This window comes from Lepidochelys olivacea (assembly GCF_965140295.1).
Source record: "Lepidochelys olivacea isolate rLepOli2 genome assembly, chromosome: 6".
Lineage (NCBI taxonomy): Eukaryota > Metazoa > Chordata > Testudines > Cheloniidae > Lepidochelys > Lepidochelys olivacea.
The window spans coordinates 115,907,539-115,928,964 of NC_140416.1; the positions used below are offsets into that span (position 1 = coordinate 115,907,539).

Here is a 21,426-nt window from a genome sequence, read left to right on the forward strand (position 1 = left end):
AACTGGGGAAAGAGCAATGTTCAGTGTTCAGCTAATGGAACATGTAGCTCTCCCTCACACTTTATATTTGACAGAAGACTGCAGATGAGCCTAACATACTATTGACTCAAACGATCCCCTGCTATGGAAAATCCCACAGGATGGGACTCTGAGAGAAGAGGGCTGCACATAATGGAGGCTTTAACCATCTTTGCACCTGTAATTTTGAAGGCATCGTCTGGCTGAAAGTTATAACATTCTGTTCCCCTTTTTTGACCCAGGTCATTAGTCAAAGTACAGGGTTTTAGGGATATTCCAGCTGGAAGTAAAAATTGATGGAGTCTGGCATTTTCTTTGATGCAGTCTTGTGGATTTACAAGAATGTACGAAGTCCTGTGTCTCAGTGCAGAAGGAACCAAGAACTTGCTCTTTAGCTTCTTCCAGGGTCACACTGTGCTTAAAAGCTTCTCCTTCCCTCTTCCTCTCATTGTGTTCTTGTCCGTTCTCAGTTTTTGTATGAACACTCTTCCCACAAGCACGTGCACATATATATACATATGTACGCCCCACCTAAAACAATACTCAACCCAAAGTTCCTGGGCGGGTTCACACATCCCTTTTATCTTAACTAGAAGCATAAGCCCCTATGTTAATTGAAGGGTGAGTTCACACCCATCAATCTCAATGAGGTTTTAACTCAACTTATAACAAGGTCTCACCAAGCTCATAACAATACATTAGCCATCAATGGCTCCCAGGGATCATTATAGCAGCCAAGTGCAGAGAGAGCCGAGTCATACTCCCAAACCTCTTAAACTACACTACAGCTGGAGGGTGGCATATCATGGGCTATCGTGGCTCTCTAAATCATTGCAGGGGAAATCTTCAGTGGACAGAATGATTGGGATAAGGCTGCTTTGCGCTACTGGTGAATCAGATCATGGGAATTTGGTGATTGTGCAGGGAAATGGAGCTAAATCTGCATACAACTTTTCATATCAGAACTCATTTTGTTATGAGAGAAAGCGCATCAAATACCACTGTGCATAGTCCACTACTGGATATGTGGTTTCTCCTCCTCTTTTCAAATAGGGATCATGGGATCATTAAAACTTCCAAATGAGTGAAAACTGAGAAAGCCACAGGACCACAGAATTGAAGTTTTGCAAATACAGGGCTCCATTTTCAGACATTCACACACACTGTTACCAAAAAGAAACCCCAAAACATCCCATCACTGTTACCATGTGTATATGATTACCCCATTTGCATGTGCAATCACTGTAAGTGTGCTTGCAAAACAACTGCACATGCCATTGCATGCACACTTGTCTGAAAGTAGGCCCAGAGTATTTGTTCTTGTGACAGAACTTCCAGGGGCTTTGACAAAGGCAGACTCAATTTGATTTCTCTTGCAGACAGTGGTGGTTAGTCAAGAAACTCTGCTGGCTAATTGTTTAGTAAGGGAAGGGAGACTCAACACTTAACAAGAGAAAGACATGAATATCCAATGGCTTGTGCAACTGTTGAAACCTCACCCCTCTTCATTAAAAAGACACACACCCGCTCACTTCCCCGTTTCCCCCCCAAGAGTTTCAGAAATGACTATCTGGTTTTGGAATGTATCTTGATTAGCTCAGTATACATTGGCAGAAAAACCAGGAAATTGCTACACTCGCTATTTCCAATCAAAAACTAAATAAAGTAAATAAATAATTAAAAGAAAATACAGACAACTGGCATGTGGGCAGACTTTCCAGAACAGAAACAATTGAAATACCACAAGAAAAAAGTACGTTTGTGGTGTTTCTCAGTACTAAAACAGCACTGCAAAGCCTGTGCCAGATCATTTTGTGGAAGGAAGTGTATGGGTTTGTGGATGAAGTTTGGGTTTAGGGCTACCCAAAGTTCTCAGAAACAGCTCATCCCAAATAAAGGCCTATTTTCCTCCATGCCCCATTGAAGGGTTGACCCTTTGACTTTCTGTCTGGGAAGAAACAGAAAGCGTGTTCATTTGGCTCCAGAGGAAACTGCAGAAATAAATGGAGAAAGAGTACTAGGAGGAGCAGCGATAAAAAAGGGTTCTTGGCCTTGAGGCACTCTCCTTTGGCTTGAATTGAGCTTTAATAGCACATCTGAGCAAACCTAGAAGTCACTCACAACTTTAAAGCTTACATTGAGCAACGAGGACTGTATCAAGGCCTTTGGTACAAGACATTGCTTCTATGGCGTTGGACGTCTTGTGCTTGTTAACCGCCATTGCTACCCATGGATTTATAGCAAGGAAAGACTGGAGAAATAAGACCTTGATCTATACACCTTTACCTCTGGTGAATGTAACTCAGGTGATTATGGAGCCCTAAGCTATTTGCAGATGTTTACATCTTGTATAAAACTAACATTTCTCTTGTGATCCTACTTAATTTCCTTGGGGTGCTTAGTACTTTTTGTGGCTTTGTTCTTTGATACAAAATTCTGGAAGACCATTATGGTAACAATTACAGGGTTATGGTATAATCTTGAATTTGTTGGGATTTCTTTTTATACAAATCTCTGTTAGTGCTCAGAAATAGCCTATACAGCTGTTTCTAATCAGCCATTGCATTTAATTCACTGTGGTCTATTGCTGCCACTCCATTTTTGACCAGTAGTTTTTCTTCAGTTGAGAAAATAAACATTCACTAAATACAGTAACCAACATGTAAGCCGGCGAATTCCCCAGATTTGGTCTCCCAAATTGTTAATGTCACAGGGAGAAAGATGAAAGGTCTTCCTTTAAGCTAATAAGGTGCTATTCCAGTAACGTTTAAGAGACCTGACTGGCTTTTGCCAAGCCCAGCACCTTCTTATTAATTACAGCAAAATTAAGGTTATCATGGTATATCTCAGTTTACTGAAGAAGTCAAATTATTTATAGTGTTTCATTCCTACAGCGATAAGCATGAGGAAAAAAAAAACCCCCCAAGACAGACATATCTCTACAAGCTTTTATCTTGCAGGAAGGAAACTGGGGGCTACATGATGTGGAAACTAAAATGAAACATTTTAAAACAGTGCAAAAAGTACTACTGCTCTGTTTAAAAAAGTGTCTGGTGGATTTAATTTCCCCAAATATTAGCAGAATATTTAAGGAAAGGTACAGGCAGTTATTACATGAGCTACCACTATTGTATTCCAAATTGTATTTCTTGGATAGCAACTATTCAGTTTGTATATGTGCAGAGACCATGAATGTCAGCTATGATTATCACTTGCCTAGGCTATGCTTCCAGACCAGTGTGTTATAACAACAAAATCTACCTCTGATATTGTGCTTTTCAGCCATAGAACTCAAAGTGCAGTACAAAGGACGCAAATCTCATAATCCCAATTTTACAGATAGGGAAACTGAGGCAAAGAGACTTGCTTAAGGTCACCCAGCAGGCAGGCTGGTAGCAGACAGAGGAACAGAACCTAGGTCTCTTGAGACCCAAGCCAGAATCCTATCTGCCAAGTCATAATGCCTTACAATTGCAAGGGGCCTGCAATATCAAAGAATACAATACACTTTTTGATTCCATAGAATCCCCCAAAGCCTGAGGGGTAAAATTACTCTTTCCTCCTCGAAAATAAATGCAAACCTCTCTCTTCCTAAACATTACAAAATGCTGCTCTAGTTGTATTATCTGAAAATCTATCAGTGTTGCAATCCTCTGGGGATAGGGGATTTTGTGTACAAATTAATAGTTTTGGCAAAAGTGGGGGTTTCACATGACAGAGGAGACGCATAGAGGTCTATGTATTCAGAAACTGTCAATGACATTGCATATGCAATTCAGATCTGCACCCATTTAAAAGCCTAACTACATTATTAAAACCTCCCCTCAGCTAGCTAGGTATCTAAAAGGGAGCAACCAATTGCTATCTCTATCTGATGCTGGATTAACGTCTAGCTGATAATATGGGCTATGACAACATGGAGAGGTCTAATCATTTGTGCTCATGTGATTCTTGGCAGGTCATGGCTTAATTACATTCTTTCTCTACTGCCAGTTTTCTGGCATTTAACTATATTACGGGATAGTCTGTATTTTGACTCCTCGTCCTTTTACCATATCTTGAAGCTGCACTATGGTATCTCCTTGACAGTCCTCAAGAACATATTGTTAAAGCTGTAGCAACTTTTGTCCATCTAGCCTCTTAGACAAGGTGTTTCCAAAGATGGAATACCAAGGAGTGTACTCCCCCAGCATTCCTGGGGGGGTTTATTTTTGCTCCTAGTCTATAGATATAATGCCTACAGATGTTGCCACTCATTTGGGTGTCCTAATCACATTAGGTCTGGCTCTAAGAGACACAGCTGAGTCTTTATTCAGTAACCAGAATGTAGCATAGGATTCAATATTCAATTGACATCATCCATGAGCTCCATTGTGCCATGTACGGAAACCTGCTATTTCTATTCTACTTAATTTCTGTCTACTTTCTTTATTTTTTAAAAAGTTAAATCAGAGAAGTAGTTGTAAGAGATTGACACCTAAAAAAGATCTTCTACATGGAAAACTTTAAATAATGACATTATGCTCCATATTTCTACAGCAAAGATTAGTTTTAAAACATTCATGGAACCTCAAAAGTTAAGATGTACAATAAGAAACTAGTGTCAAGGCCCTCAGGCAATTTTTAGTACCATCAACTCTGGGATCACGGTTACATAGTCAAGGAAAAACAACAAAAGAGTGATCTCATTGTGCCTTTGCAAACTTATAATCACAGCTACCACTCTAGTGGCTGTGTTCAGATGGGAAGGAGCTAAAGAGGGCCTCCAGACTTCCGCAGGTCTGCTAGCGTATGTGAGCCTGATTGTTCACCCTCCATGGAGTTACTGGAGTATTACTGGAGTTAGTAATGAAAGCCCCAAGGTAGTGCATTGGCATTTAGTAACATTTACCATGTTTTTCCTTCCAAAACACAGTTTCAAGGTAAAGGAACATTTCAAATGATATAACTGAGCTGTCTCTTGGATGCAAAAGGTAAGTCTACACTGCAATTAAAAATCCGCGGCTGGCCCATGCCAACTGACTAGGGCTTGTGGGGCTTGGGCTAAGAGGCTGTTTAATTGCAGTGTAAACGTTCAGATTCGGGCTGGAGCCCAGGCTCTGGGACCCTGAGAGGTGGGAGGGATCCCATTATTTTGCATGTATAGTTTTCCAATATGCATTACTTTGCATTTATCAACACTGAATTTTACCTGCCATTTTGTTGCCCAGTCACCTAGTTTTGTGAGATTCCTTCGTAAGTCCAAAGCAGACTGCAAAGAGTTAACATACACTGATGCTACTGAAGGATATAAGGTTATTATTGTTAATCCACATCCTATGTGAACCCGGGCATTGCCAAACTGTGGAGTAGCCTGCAAAGTTCCAAGTGCAGCAGCCAATGCTCTCCTCTTTAATATGGAGCTTTTGTCTGGGAACAAGACATGCAAAGCTCCACCTTGACCCCAGTGGAAGATGGGTAGTGTTCATTGCCATACCTCCATACTTCAGAGGAGAATTGTCATACCCTCTGCTTGTCACAGCAGCCCACAGTCTGTCTTGGTGTCAATACTTTATTTGATAAAAACACACACTTTTAACCAAAAGCCTCCTAAACATTAGCTAGTAGAATAAGTGTAAATTCCACCCTGGAAGGAACGCTTCCCCATCTGGATGGCACTACCATCATGTCCTTTTAACCGTAATTCTGTCTCTTTCCAGTTGACTGGACACAGCTCTTTCAGAGGTGCAATCTCCTACTGTGGGGTTCTCATGCCATGATTTTTTTAAAACCTATGAATGCCAATTTAGAGTTATAGCCAAAGAGACTTCATTGCCAGAGGGGAGTAGTCTCTAGAGGACATTTTCATAAATCTTCTTTTAAAGGAAGATGTTTGAATAACTTAATTGCTTTAAGATTCACTGAGTTCTGTAATAAACAGCCTATAAGCAAGCATAGATCTAGCCCTGTAAGTGGCATGTCAGATCATCCGGTTAATGACACTAAAAAATAAATGCAGATGGTATGGCTCCTTTGGCATCTGACATATGATATATCCATATGAAAGTCCTTAAGAACAGAAACTAAACACAAAGTACCACACAACTCCTACTATGTATGACATTTACTGAGCTATAGATAAGATTATAGAATCAAGGGCCAAATTCTCAGCTGGTGTAACGTGAAATAACTCCACTGACCTTGATTGAGCTATGCTGAATGACCGCAGCTCAGAATAAGGTCCTCACTCTGACTTAACTGATACTTCACGATATAAATACTCATCTTACAGTAGAATAGTGCTTGAAAGGTTTTGGGGATGAACGTCTACAATGAATATTTTCAGCCACCTAATTAACAATCTTTTTGCAATAAAAAGGTCTGAACAACTAAAAACTAACTGGAAAAAATTCATAGCAAGAGATGGAAAGATTTGGTCCACTTGCAAGTGTCAGAACACCTACACTCCATGACTGCGGCACAGCAGCAAGCCACAACAGGGTCTATTGTAAAGAGTGCAGTTCCTGTGGAAACTGTTGCTACATATTGTTAAGAGACGACCTGCCTGAAATACAGAGTGATATGGTCGTTGGTTAAAATTCTGCAACTGCTTGCTAATTTATTGGCTTAAAAAAAAACCCCGTGCTTTTTGTCCTGTCTGTGATAGTCCATAGTGAAGCATCAGCTTTGGTTATTCTTTTCAAGCACTCTTGAGGCTAAACTATTTTTGCAGACATTTTTTCTGAACACAGTGCAATTTTGTTTTTTACATGCTCTGGTTTGATGTTGACAGCTGCCTAGATCATGTATTAATGAGCCACGTGGTTTATAGTGGGGAGGTATCTATTTTACTGGGGGGAGATTTCAGGTGGTCAAAAGAATCTTTTGAATCGTTCTCCCCAGAGCCTGTATACTGAACCCTGCATCAAAGGTGCTGAATAAAAAACAAAATTTAGTATCATAGTCTTTCCTCCCCTACCATTGCTGCTCAAGGCAGTAGCAGGTGCTTCAGAGCCTGTTATTTAAATGAGATGTGACACTGCTTGAAAAACAGGGTACACGACAAATCTATTATCGATGCAACTCAATTTGTAGTAAGAGAACAAAGATTACTTTTTTTAAAGGACCAAAGTATATACTCATCTCCTCTATTGCTTACACATATACACTGCTAAGTGACAAAGGGAAATGCCCGAGTTACAGCAAATGCCAGAAACGCATTATGATCACTCACAAAAAAGCATCTATAACACAGCCTCCTGTAAAATAGCGTAATTGAATTGGGGTGGGTGGGGGGAAGGAGGCTCCGGAAAGACACAAATTGATTTTTTTTCTTGATGAATAGAACAAAAGTAAAAAAATGTAATGGGTGGCCTGATCTTAAGGTCAGAATTATGACAAACTTAGAACTAAGACCTCGATCCAGCAAAGCACTTAAGTACATGGATGGTCTAAGTGACTTCAGTGAGACTACTCATGTTTAAAGTTACACACATGCTTAAGCGCCTTGCTAGATCAGGGTCTAAATGGTCAAAATTGTAGTAGCTTCCCCCCCACACCCCAGTTCTGATGTTTAAAACACTTGTGCACTGTTTATATTTTGTGTGTCAGCAGAGATACTTTCAACACTGTATATTTCTCCACTGGTCTTGTCTAACCCAGGAAAATGAGTGGTGCTGGAAAACAGGCTAAGGTTTTGAACACCTACACTTACTTCTCTAGCACTTACCTTAGAGACTGTGACATTTAAAAATGTATTAATAGAGGTTATAGTTAACCCTGGGGGAACTTCGGATTGACCATGATCAGCTAACACATTAAACCTTGTACTATGCTACATACAGGTTCATATTTGAGAACACGTTCATATTAGTTATGTTAGCCAACATGCTTTAAAGCACATTTTCCTAGTCTAGACATAGGCCATTTTGTAAACTTTCAACCAAATGACAAGTGTAAACAACTTCTGAGGGTCCAATCATGAGTTACACATTCAATGCATTTTGTTTGCAGCGTGCAAGGCATTGAAAAATGTTTTGGAAGCGTGACAATGTAGTCTGAACCTCCACACTATGCCTGAAGTTGCTCGAAACACCACTAGAAGAGTGTTTGAACAGCTTCTGTTCAAATAAGACAGAAAGTGAATATGTTCTGGAGAAACAACATTCTATCTTTAGCACAGAGAGCATGTAAGGCATGAACTCGTTAGATTTCACACATCAGAACACTGTAAAAAGTTTTTTCTGCTAATCCAACAAAACAACATGCTCTAAAGATAAAGACATAAATGAAATGGGCCCAGTCCTGCAAAAAGACACCAGTGCTGCAGTATCTGCACTGGCTTTCTATAGTTCTCCAGGTAGAGTTTAAGGTGTTGGCCATGACCTCCAGGGCCCTAAATCTCTCCTCCACAAGCCTTGCTGACACCCTCCTTTCTTGATCACCATAGACAGCAACACTATCCTGCCTGTCACTCCGGCCTCTAAGTATCTTTGACTCGGAACTCTTGCTAGGTCCTCACACCCAGGCTACATCTAAAACTTGCCAATTCTTTCTGCCTAAAATCTTTAATATACTCCCTTTCCTGTCCGTCCACACAACTAAAACTCTCATCCAGGCTCTCATTGTCTTGCATCTCAATTTCTGCGACATCCTTCTCTGCCCTTGACATATGCAATCTTGCCCAGCTCACATCCATTCAGAAAGCTACTGTTAAGATCATTTTCCTAGCCCGTCACTGTAGCCCCATCACGCCTCATTTTACATTCCTTCACTAGCTGCCCCATCTCTACTCCAAATATAAGCTACTTGTCTCATCCCCCCCTTCCTATCCTCTCTCATTCTATATCAAAAGGTCTACTCCCACCTCCAACTGGCCAATGATGTCAGCCTCCATCACCCATTTACTTCTCTTATGCTGCCCTTCCTGGTTGGGAAGAGCTTCGGGTAACCATCTGTAAAGCAACCTCATTATCTTTCTTCACAACCTCTCCTTAAAACTCTCCTTTGGTGTCACACCTACAAAAAAAATTAACAGCAGTTAGGCTGCTTGGGTGCGATGAGACCACTTCTGATCACCAATATTGTCTCATTGTTTCCTAGTACTCCCCCATCCATCCTTGTCCATCTGCTGTCTCTTGTCCTATACTTAGATTGTAAGCTCCTGGGGTCAGGTACAGCTTTTTGTTCTGTGTTTGTGCAGTGCCATGCACCATGGGATCCTGGTCCCTGACTAGGTCTGCTAGGTGCTATGATAATACAAATATCATCATCATCATCATCATCCTGGGATCCGCCTATCAGAGAGATCACTTTTCTCACTATGACATACTGGCCAAAGATACAGACTGCTAATAAAGGAGAAAAATCAACGGGCTGGGTGTTCTCTGGGATGGTCCTAGGACACTAGAACTTGCTTCCTCCTTGGGATGAAACAGCCTGACTTGATGATCTTCCAGGCATGCTCCAAGGGTTTGGAAGAAAGATGAAAGCATGTTCATGAGGGGAGAGAGGGTACTTTTGTTTTATTTTGTTTTTACATTTATTGGCTGGCTGAAATAATTTTTTATCTCCCACCAATTATTTGATGCTGTGGGCTGAACTGATTTTATTTGTTATTATTTATTGCTGCTGGGGGGAATTATAAATGTAATTATCTCTAGAGTGCTCAGTGCTTCTGCACTGGGCTCTTCACTGTTGTTAAATCTACATTATTAATAAAGTGATGAGCATCTATCTGTGGTTCCAGTCCTGCAAACTAATTTGCGCACACAGATCTTTTTTCCAGCAGAGCCTGGACAACGTCATTGGGGCTCCATAGGGATACGGAGTTCTGCCCTCCAGATCAGCTTGCAGGATCAGGACCTTGGTAGGGTCAACATTCATGTTTTACATACAATTGCTAATCTCTGATCTGATGCAACAGCTTTCACATCCACAAGAAATTGCACCGTCTACCTGGGCAACACAGCAAAGCAGAAGTAGCTCCATTGAGGTCAATGGGTTCACACTGATGTAAAGCTGGTGTGAGTCAAATTAGAAGCAAGTGTCAGGATTTCTGTTCCAAAATTGCATCCCACAAAAGACAGGCACCTAGCAAAAAACAAAACTTTTTACAGACTGACATTTCACAATGAACTGTAAAAGGAGGAGGAAGACATTTGTTAGGATGGCCTTAAAAATAGATGCCAGAAAGAACAAAATTTGATGCCAGAAAGAATGCTGAGAGCCTGACTTCTCTCACAGCAGTTTTACACCATTAACTGTGCTAGTGTTACTCCTTATTAACATGGTGGATTGGATCAGAATCAGAATTAGCCTGGAAATTAGAAGGTTTCCAATCATCAGAAGAGGGAGGTTCCGGAATAGCCTGAATAGTAGGGGCAAACAACCTAACCAGTGTTAAGATGCAGTTTGATAAATTCATGAATGGGATTATATGACAGGGTTACCTGTGACAGCAGGGGACTGGACTTGATGACCCAAAAGGTCCTTTCCAGTCCTGCGTATGAGAGAGAAATTTCAAGTTCTTTCCTGAAGAATGAAAAATAAGAAATTGCTTACTGAGTCACAGTCCACTTAAGGCCACCTGTTCTTATCGCTCATGGCAACAAATGCCCCTTACGCTTGGGAAGAATGTCCCATCAAAATTCATAGAGTCACTGCCTTCTCCTCTCCTCAGGGCCTCCTTAAATATCTACCTCTGCCATGATGCCTACAACTCACCACTGACTGACACTGGCAGCCACTTGCAACTACTTTGTCCACTGAGGCAACTAATTTGTCCAGACATACCCAGACCCTCTCTACTGTTCCACCATCCACCACTCCCATGTGTCTGCTTATCCACCTATTGCAAACTGTCATAGCCCTAGACTGCAAACTCTTCGGGTCACAGAATGTCTTTATTTTATTCACAGGTACATGAGCGAGCACAATGGGGGGCTGACTGAAGCCTTTATAGGTTCTATCACTACATAAAAGAGCAGCAGCTACCATTTTCTTTTTCAAAACATTTCTATACTGGCAAAAGCCCTAGTGTGGCTGCAGTTATGCCAGCAAAAGCACTTTAATGTCAATATAAGCTACATCTATACTAGGAGAGTTTGCTGGGATATCTGTATCACAAACCTTTTCTAGTGTAAACCTTGCCTTAAAAATAAGCCAGGATGTTCTACTTGATCTTTGAATTTTTGACTAGTCTAAAAACGCTGCAGCCTGGAGCATGAAAATTATTGTCGGTAACCCACCACTTCAGATGTTGTCTCCTTGATATTAAAAACTAAGATTTCACACCAGCCAGAGGCAGACTCATTTAAAGGCTTATGATTGCTGAGCATGACCTCCTGAGGTCCCTTCCAACCCTAACCTTCTATGATTCTATGAATTTCCAAATGGTCTGAAATTTTGTGGACAGAGAAGTGTGGTGTTTGGTATGGAACCATTTACAGGAATACTTAGAGACTGATTTTATTTGATATCTCTTCTGCTTGTCCTTTTCCATGGTTACACAAAAGCTCTGGGGATTTCTTGAATGTATTAGCGAAGCACAACAACTCACTCAAGCATGAAAAATGGAAGGAACTTGTATACTGTGCAAGGAGGATAACAACTGAATTTTCTTCATTCGGCTTAGTAAGGAGATATGCTTTCATATCGAATTACACTATAAACTAGTAGGTTTTCCAACCGTTCAATAGTCCAAGCCGCCTCCTTGGTGGCCCGTTATCGCCTGTAGCGCAAAATAAGTCAAAACCAAATTGTTTTGCAGAAATTACTCAAAATCAAAAACCCCGATCATGCTGGCTAAAACGCAGCCTTACAAAAAAGCCTATGTGGTAAAGACTTAATATAAATGCAAATGCACAGAGGCCCCATCAGATTAGACTATAAGAGTCCTACAGAACTCAGCTTTGTACAGAAATCTCTCCAAGGTGCTTGGTTAGCTTTTTTCTACTGTTAACCTAACCTCAGCTCCCTTTCTTAACAAGCAGCCTCTTCTAAAACAGCGACCAGGGGCTCAGGCCTGTAAACATTCATCCCAGAAGTGACTTTACTGACATGACTGGTCCCATTGTGTGAGTGTGTTCTGACTCCAGTACCAGATTAATAAATCCCAGACCTATACTCTTACCCTCTAACGAGGGTCTCCAATTAGTTTCATCAGCATTCCCTGTGATCTAATTTGGTAACCTGGTATATAATAGCAGGAAAGCCACACTTTCTTTCTGTTTAGCTTAATCAGTCTTCATTTTAAATGAAAGATGTTGCCACATGGAAGGAGTGGCTATTTGATCCAACTCTGCAAGAAGCAGGTCTCCCTGCCTTTAAAGATCGGCAACAGACTGACTTGAATGGGTAGGCAAATACCCAATCAACTTTTTAAAACTTCTTTCTGAACCCAATAGTCAGATTTTGTCCATCATTCAACCTCTTGTTCAAATCTCTCTTTACAGATTTAGAAATTTTATTAAGCTAATATTAAAATTATATAATACAGTAACTCCTCACTTAACGTTGTACTTATGTTCCCGAAAAATGCAACTTTAAGTGAAACGATGTTAAACTAATCCAATTTTCCCATAAGATTTAATGTAAATGCAGGGGGTTAGGTTCCAAGGAAATTTTTGGGGGGCAGACAAAAGGCATTATATACTGTACAGTACCGTACTGTAGTTGGGAAATGCCCCTTGCTTATCCCACACAGGCATAGCCCGCTGCAGGCAAGGCCAATGGCATTTTGGGATGTATAAGTAGGGGCATAGCGAGCAGATCGAGGGACGTGATCGTTCCCCTCTATTCGACATTGGTGAGGCCTCATCTGGAGTACTGTGTCCAGTTTTGGGCCCCACACTTCAAGAAGGATGTGGATAAATTGGAGAGAGTCCAGTGAAGGGCAACAAAAATGATTAGGGGTCTGGAACACATGACTTATGAGGAGAGGCTGAGGGAGCTGGGATTGTTTAGCCTGCAGAAGAGAAGAATGAGGGGGGATTTGATAGCTGCTTTCAACTACCTGAAAGGGGGTTCCAAAGAGGATGGCTCTAGACTGTTCTCAATGGTAGCAGATGACAGAACGAGGAGTAATGGTCTCAAGTTGCAGTGGGGGAGGTTTAGATTGGATATTAGGAAAAACTTTTTCACTAAGAGGGTGGTGAAACACTGGAATGCATTACCTAGGGAGGTGGTAGAATCTCCTTCCTTAGAGGTTTTTAAGGTCAGGCTTGACAAAGCCCTGGCTGGGATGATTTAACTGGGAATTGGTCCTGCTTCGAGCAGGGGGTTGGACTAGATGACCTTCAGGGGTCCCTTCCAACCCTGATATTCTATGATTCTATGACACTAGGAAGCACCTTCACAGCAGCAGTGGCAGCTTACCCGGAGAAGAACAGGTGCCGACTTTGCTGGGGGATGCTCCAGGCCCATCTCTTCCTATCCCTGCTCCACTCCAGGCCCACCTCTTCCCACCCCCACTCCACCTCCTCTCCGGAGCACACTGCATGCCCGCTCCTTCCCCGCCCCCAGAAAGTCCTTAGCACCGCCAAACAATTGTTTGGCAGGCTTAGGACTTTCTGGGAGGGAGGGGGAAGAGTGGAGATGTGGCACTTCCTCGCTCCTTCCCCTCCCTCCCAGAAAGTCCTAAGCATCACCAAACAGCTGTTTGGCGGTGGGGGAAGCGCTGTGAGGGAGGGGGAGGAGGCAGAGAAGAGGAATTTGTGAAATGCTCCCTTGTAAAGTCATTGCTCTTCCACAACATCTTACATGCAGTGTACAGAGCAGGCAGCCAAACAACATTATAAGGGAGCATTGCACAACTTTAAACGAGCATGTTCCCTAATTGAGCAGTGACATAACTTTGAAACAACGTTAAGTGGGAGGACGTTAAGTGAGGAGTTACTGTACATAGGTTAAAAAAAAGAGTGTCTGTACATCTGGGTATAATAATTAAATTATCCAAAAGTACAAAGGTTGGTTTAAAAGTAATACAATCTATATAGTACATAATCAGCAATAACCCAACTTTTATGATACAATTTAGATATTAGTATCCACTTCTGCAAAGTCCACAGTGACAATCCATGTCAGGAAATATGCTGTCACAGGCTACAAAAATCACTCACTCACACACACACACACCCCAACAACAACAAACAACCTATGCTCAGTAGCCTGAATCAGAAAGGTGCTGAGCACCCTCAACTTCCTACTGGCTCACAGCTTTGCGTCTTAAAACAAGCATCTTCTAGGGCACCCCTGTTCACTATGTCATCTGTCTGCCCGCCCACCTAGATTGTGGAAGACTTGGGGAAGGGACAGTGTCCTCCTTTGGGTCTTATACACCGGTTAGCAGTTAATGCTTAACAATAAATAATAATTATTCTACTGATCACATTCAAAACAAGGGAAAAACTTCTGCATCTGCTACAAGAAAATTATAACCCTACCAAAGAAATTTTTGCAAGCCTGCAAGAGAAATTTAAAAGGGTTTTTGCAAGGCAACACAAGAAGAGCGAGGCTAGTTTTCACCCCCATGGCAACCAAGTGAACTCCTAACAAGCCACTGTGCAAGCATCCATCATGGGATCAGATGGAAATAAGACTGTCAAGACATGCCAGCAGTTCCAAGCCCATCAATCTAATGGTCCATCTGTGTATTTTCCCCTAGTGGTTTTAGAGATGTTTAAGTAGGTGAATCCCTTGACTTCATACTCTTCAAGATCAAAGCTAACAAAAAGTTTGAGGTAGTTTAACAAGGCTGGTGAGTAAAAGTGCTGAAAATTCTAGGAGCTATATCTATAGACTGACAACCTTTGTAACAACAATTAAATCACTCCCTAGTAACTATGACAATTCAATGCTGTTCCAGCATGCTCTTACAATTACTATTTGTCCATGCTTAAAAGTTACATCAGCTACTACTTAAGTCCCATAGGAATGAATATTAAGATATTTGGTAGTGATCTATTGTAAAAATTTCTCCATTCAGTTAAAACTTCAGTACTTTGCACTATTTATGGCAGTGTATCTCAAACTTTTTGAGCCAACCCCCGCACCTCCTTTGAGTTACAATTTTTGTTTGCGCTTCCCCAAACCAGACAAAAAGAGGCGAGTCAGAGGGTAGAGGTGGTACTCCCGCCCTAAGTCCCACGGCACTGGGCTGAATCCAGAGCCGCCTGGCATCGCTGCTGGGCCCCCCAAACATTCTTACACTCCCCCCCCAAGGGACACACCCGACAGTTTGAAAACCTCTGATTTATTGTGTCTCAGGCCATATCTACACTACCACCTATGTCTGCAAAACTTATGTTGCTCTGCAGTGTGAAAAAACACATCCCTGAGCGACATAAGTTTTGCCGGCATAAGTGGTAGTGTGCACAGCGTTATGTCGGCGGGAGAGCTTCTCCTCTGCTTGCTGGTGGTGGTTTAATTATGTCAATGGGAGTGCTCTCGCTGTTGCCATACAGCAGCTACACGAGAGATCTCAGAACAGCGCAGCTGCATCGGTACAGCTATGCCGCCGTAAGATTTCTTGTGTAGACACAGCCTCAGTGTCATCCGATTGTCAGCAGAGGCACAAGTAAACGAGGCACCGTACTTGAGCTACTAGCAAAATCCTTAAACAAATGTCTGCAAAGCTCAATAAATGCTTTAAAATAATTCTTGTAGCACCAGGGTTGTAATCACAATGCAAATCACAACATAACAGCATCCAGAGTATAATGATGAGCTTGATTATCCACTGCCTTGCACCTGCTGTAGCTGGATGCACCTGTGTAACGCAAGTGTAAGGTGCTGCCATTCAAGTTTGGCAGAGTTTTACACCCACTCAGCATGCAAAGGTACAAGATAGTGGAGATAGCTATGCCCACTTTATTCATACGCAAGGCGTAAACAAAAAAGAGAAAGAGAGCAGAGCCTCACTACAAATCTTCCCTATTAACATGCTCTTACAAATTTGCAAGATGAATGTCACACCTGCTTAATAATGAATATGCAATTACAGAAATATTCAGTTTGTAATAACATTTGTTTAGCAGAGAGGCTTTGGCAAATCAACTCATCTGAAGAGTTATGAGACATAGGTAATTCTAAGAAGATCCTCCGAATATGAATTTCAACATGCACCCCAAGCACAGTATTCCGTTCTGATACCCAGACAACTCACATGCATAAAGTTATTCATATATGTAAGAGTTTGGGGCCTAAATTGCTATGGATTAAGCAAATCATCACATATATGACATTAACTGACAAGGACCAGTAGTAGTGACAAACTACTTGCTAAAGATGCCTCTCTTTCCACATCTGGATGCTCAAGCATTCTAAATTCTCTAATTACAGACTGCAAGATTTGCACTGTGCACTATGCTTTCCTATGGCTTTCACGAAATACTAGCCATCGATTAGTTAGATGCATCAAGGGCTACAATATTACTTTAGAACACCAGACCAAAAAGAGTGCATTAGTTCTTAGGCCTTGTCTACCCACAAAAGTTGTACAGCTTTTATTATACTGGTGTAGTTAAAAGCGGTACAACCCCCTTTTTGGTGAGGACCAATTCTACGGTTATAAAAGTGTTTATACCAGTACACCTTATTTTCGCACAGGAAGGGGAATAAGCTATACTGGTATAAAGAACCTTTCATACACAGAATCATACAAATCATAGGTAGTGTAGAAGGGATCCCAAGAGTTCATCTAGTCCATTCCCCCCATTTTGAGACAGGACATAATAAACTTGGACCATCCCTGACAGCTGTTTGTCTAACCTGCTCTGAAAAACCTCCAATGATGGGGATTCTACAACTTCCCTTGGTAACCTATTCCAGTACACACCTATCCTTATAGCAAGAAAGATTTTCCTAGTATCTAAGCTAAATCTCTCTTGCTGCAGATAGCCTATTATTTCTTGTCCTACCGCCAATGAATATGGAGAACAACTAATCGCCATCCTCTTTAAAACATATCTGAAGATATGTTATGTAAGAATTCTTCCACTGACCTAGCCACATCTGCAGTGGAGGTTAGGCTGACCTAACAATGTTGCACAGGGCACGAAATTTTTCACAGCCTTCAGCAATGCAGAAAGGTCAGACTAAGTTTTAGTAGTGTCAACCTAGCTATGAGCTTGTCTTCACTATGCGGAGATCGACACTGCCACAATCAATGCAGCAGGGGTTGATTTAGTGGGTCTAGTGACGAGCCGCTAAATCAGGGGTGGGCAAACTATGGCCCACGAGCCATGTCCGGACCATCGGACCTCTTAATCCAGCCCTCAAGCTCCCTCCAGGAGCGGGGCTAGGGTTTGCCCTGCTCCACGCTCCAGCTGGGGAGCGGAGTCGGGGGCTTTCTGCACGACTCCTGGAAGTAGCGGCACGTTCTCCCTCCAGCTCCTATGTATAGGGGAGGCCAGGGGGCTCTGCATGCTGCTGCTGCCCCAAGCGCCTTCCCCCACAGCTCCCATTGGCCAGGAACCATGGCCAATGGGAGCTGCAGGGGCAGCGCCTATGGATGGGGCAGCACGCAGAGCAGCCTGACCATGCCTCCACATAGGAGCCAGAGAGGGAACACACTGCTGCTTCCGGGAGCTGCTTGAGGAAAGTGCCACCTGGAGCCTGCACCCCTGAGTCTTTCCCTCCACGCCCCAACCCCCTGCCCCAGCCCTCCAAACCCCTCAGGCCCACCCCAAACCCCTCATCCCTATCCCCACCCCAGAGCCTGCACCCCCAGCCAAAGCCCTCAACCCTCCGTGCCCCAGTCCTGAACCCCCTCCTGCCCTCCGAACCCCTCGGTCCCAGCCCAGAGCACCCTTCTGCACGCCAAACCCCTCATCCCCAGTCCCACCCCAGAGTCCACACCCCCAGCCGGAGCCCTCACGCCTCCTGCACCCCAACTCCCTGCCCCAGTCTGGAGCCCCCTCCCACATTCTGAACTCCTCATTTCTTGCCTCATCCCAGAGCCCACACCCCCAGCCAGAGCCTTCACCACCTCCCGCACCCCAACTCCCAATTTCATGAGCATTCATGGCCCGCCATACAATTTCTATACCCAGATGTGGCCCTCAGACCAAAAAGTTTGCCCACCCCTACGCTAAATCGATGGCAGAGCGCTCTCCAGTCGACCCCGGTACTCCATCTCTCCGAGAAGAGTAAGGTAAATCAACCGGAGAGGGTCTCCCATCAACACAGTGCAGTGACGATACCCGGGTAAGTTGACCTAAGCTATGGTGACTCCAGCTACACTATTCACGTAGCTGGAGTAGCATAATTTAGGTCGACTTACCTGGGTAGTGAAGACAAGCCCTATCAAAATCAAGAGTGTGGCAAATTCACATGCATGAGAGATTTAGTTAAAATGACCTATGCCCTGGTGTAGACACCATTAGGTCGATGGAAGAATACTTCTGTCAACCCAGCTAAAATCCCTTCCATCACTGTGGCCAGTATCTACACTACAATGGTGTAGCTGCAGCACCACGTACAGATTTTGAACGGATATCTATGGGTGTGTAGCCCATACATTGTATAAGGAGGACTTGAGCCCTTCCACCTAAAACAAGTGTTATTGAAATAGGCGACAAAACTAATAACCAATATTAACAAAAAGATTGACAAGATGGGTGTGAACCACAATGCTGTCACACTGCATGAGGTTTCTCCCTTGCCTTATCCTTTTATCAATCCATTATGTATTTCAACCGCTCATTCTACAGGGCAGGAACCTCATGCTTGGCTGGAGAGCACTTAGCACACTGTTGGGGGTGACAATAAATAAGCAGGATGTGTAGCACCAATGTTGTATTTTTCTATAGACACAATCGTCTCTCTGGTACTTTGATACATAATACTATTTCTCAGCCACTGTCCTGAACTGAGAAAGGAAAGCACTGGCAGCTAAGATTTCAATATCTAGCTGTTCTCTCCAGTGGCACTTCTCTCCCCCGCATGGATCATCAATGTGATTTGACTGGTGGTTTTTTGACTACACTGACTAAACTGTCTGGTCTCAACAAGTTATTAACTGTTAATTCCTTCTGGGAATATCCAAACTCCTCTGCAATCCGTCTACCTGGAACGGTGTGTATTTTCATTCAGCATTTCTTGTCAAACTGTAAACTATTGCTAGATGGATACACTTCCCTTTTCCATATTCTAGCTCTGGAAATGAAAGCAGGAGAGCCTTTAACTGACACAGAGATAATTATTATGCACCACATTTTAAGAAAGATGTGAAAAAATTGGAAAGATTCCAGAGAAGAGCAGCAAAAGTGATAAAAGGTTTAGAAATCCTGACCTCTGAGGAAAAGCTGAAAGCATTGGGCATGTTCAGTTTAGAGATGAAAAGACTGTGTGAGGAATGGGGGACCTGATAAGAGTCTTCCAATATGTTAGTGGCTCTTACAAAGACGGTAATTAATTGTTCTCGAAGTTCACTAAGGGTAGGGCAAGAAGCGATCGGCTTCACCTGCAGTAAGGGAAATTTAGGTTGGACAATAGGAAAAACTTGCTAACTCTAAGCATAGTTAAGCACTAGATCAGGTTTGAGGTAGGTTTTTGAATCCCTGTCACTGAATCCCCTTCACTGAAGAACAAGAACAAGGTACACAAACACCTGTCAGGGATGATCTAGGTATATTTAATCCAGCCTCAGCCCAGAGGGATGCACTCGATAACCAGCTCAGGTCCTTTGAAGCCCCACATTTCTATGATTCTGTATATCATCTACTCCATCATTAGAGTTGAAACATGAACTATAGCTCTGAGGGGAAGGATGCAAATTGCACCTACTTGGAAAGTTGGGGAACAACCTGCAAATACTGATGTTTGGCTTATGCTGTTATGTATGTGATCTATGCATGATCATGCATTGCCAAGTTCATCCCTGTAACTGGTTTAAATTCAGGGGTGAATTTCGCCCAAAGTGTGTGTGCATATCCACAGGTGTATGGGTATGTACATATGTAGATTTGTAAGGAAATGTATCCTTCCTGGTGTGCATATGTTTGCAATTAACGGCAAGCATACACATATGTATAAGAGTTTGTAGGTGTGCCTGTGTAACCCACTAGTGAGTGTGCATTACTCACATATTCAAAGAGTTTTTACAGCCCCTTGTTGGGGCTGTTGAGCTCATATTTTTAGCCCTGGAGGTCCCCAGTTCAATCTTCAGCCGGTTGTCCAACATGGTGGCCGTCACAGATGCATCTTGTCGCCCTTGCATGCAGAATGCACGTACCAGTGTGACCGAAGGCAGGCGTATGAGCGCAGAGACATGTGTGCATACATAAAGGTGTACAAGTGCGTGCATGCCCACAGGTGTGTGAATGTACATGCCAGTATATATGAGCACACACTCCGTGGGCAGCCCACGTCCCCACGGAAGGATAGCTACTCACCCAGCCTTCGAAGCTGTCAGCGCTGCCCAGGGTGTGTAAGAGGTCATGGAAGCGCAGGGTGCAGTTGGCCACAAAGTCATCGTAGCCGATGGGGGTGTCATGGAAGACGGCCAGCTCCAGCTGACGGCCATCGGTGACGGGGGCAGAGAACTCCTCGTTGTAGGTGGGCTTGTTGGTCTTCTGTTTGGTGCTGGTCTGCCCCACCCGCACCTGGTCCACGCTCACCGCCACGTAGGGGTCCAGCAGCTGGTAGCCCTTCTTGAAGAGCGAGTGTCTCAGCGACCAGCGGGTGGGCTGCAGACCCACCGCCTCGCCGATCCGCACCTTCATGTACCCGTTGAACTTCATGGCCCCGGCCATGGCAAGCCGGCTGGGCAGCGAGAGGCGGAGGGGGCACTAATGGAGAGCCGGCGGGGATGCTGAGCGCAGCAGCTCCCGGGGCGGGGGGGGGGGGGGTCCAGCAGCGGCAGCCCCTCCTCAGTGGGGCAGGCAGCCCCCGCTCCCCCACCTCTGAGCCATACTGCCCGAGACCAGTCCCAAGCCCCCCTCCGCCGCCCCAATCCAGGCGCACCCCTCCCTTGCCCGCCGGGACGCCAATCACCGGGCTCGGGGCGGGGACGGGGCTGGGGCTCTGTCCGCCGCGAGCCCGCCGGAGTTCGCCTGCCGCGGGGAAGCAACCGCCCGCCGCCCCAGCAGCAGCAGCAGCAGCAGCGTCCCCGCCCCAGCCGAGGCGGGCCCGGCCGGGCTGCCGAGTCCCCCGCAGCGGGAGCTCCCGGCCCTCGCCGCTCCGCAGCAGGAAGCCGCCGCCGCCGCCGCCTCCACCGCCAGTTCCGCGCCCGCCCGCCCTCCCGCCGCAGCCTCCCCTCAGCCGGCGCGGAAGCTCGGGCGCCGCCGCCGCTCGCGCCGGGCCCCGGCAGAGCGCATCGCCGGCCCTGCCCGCGCGAGCCAGGCGGGCGGGCGGGCAGGAAGCACCTGAGGCATGTGTGACAGCGCGGGGAGGAGCCTGCAACCGGCCCGGCCGGGGCGAGGCGAG

The 21,426-nt window shown here is 44.2% G+C and overlaps 1 protein-coding gene across 1 annotated transcript in view; it reads right to left on the reverse strand.

Moving 5' to 3' along the window:
• The window catches only part of PRKCH (protein kinase C eta), a 172,321-nt gene extending 151,176 nt beyond the window's left edge, over positions 1-21,145 (reverse strand). The window contains exon 1 of the mRNA XM_084632453.1: positions 20,394-21,145. Within this exon, the coding sequence (XP_084488579.1) occupies positions 20,394-20,753 (360 nt within the window). The 5' untranslated portion in view covers positions 20,754-21,145. The remainder of the gene's footprint in view (positions 1-20,393) is intronic.
• Between the last annotated feature and the right edge of the window lie 281 nt (positions 21,146-21,426).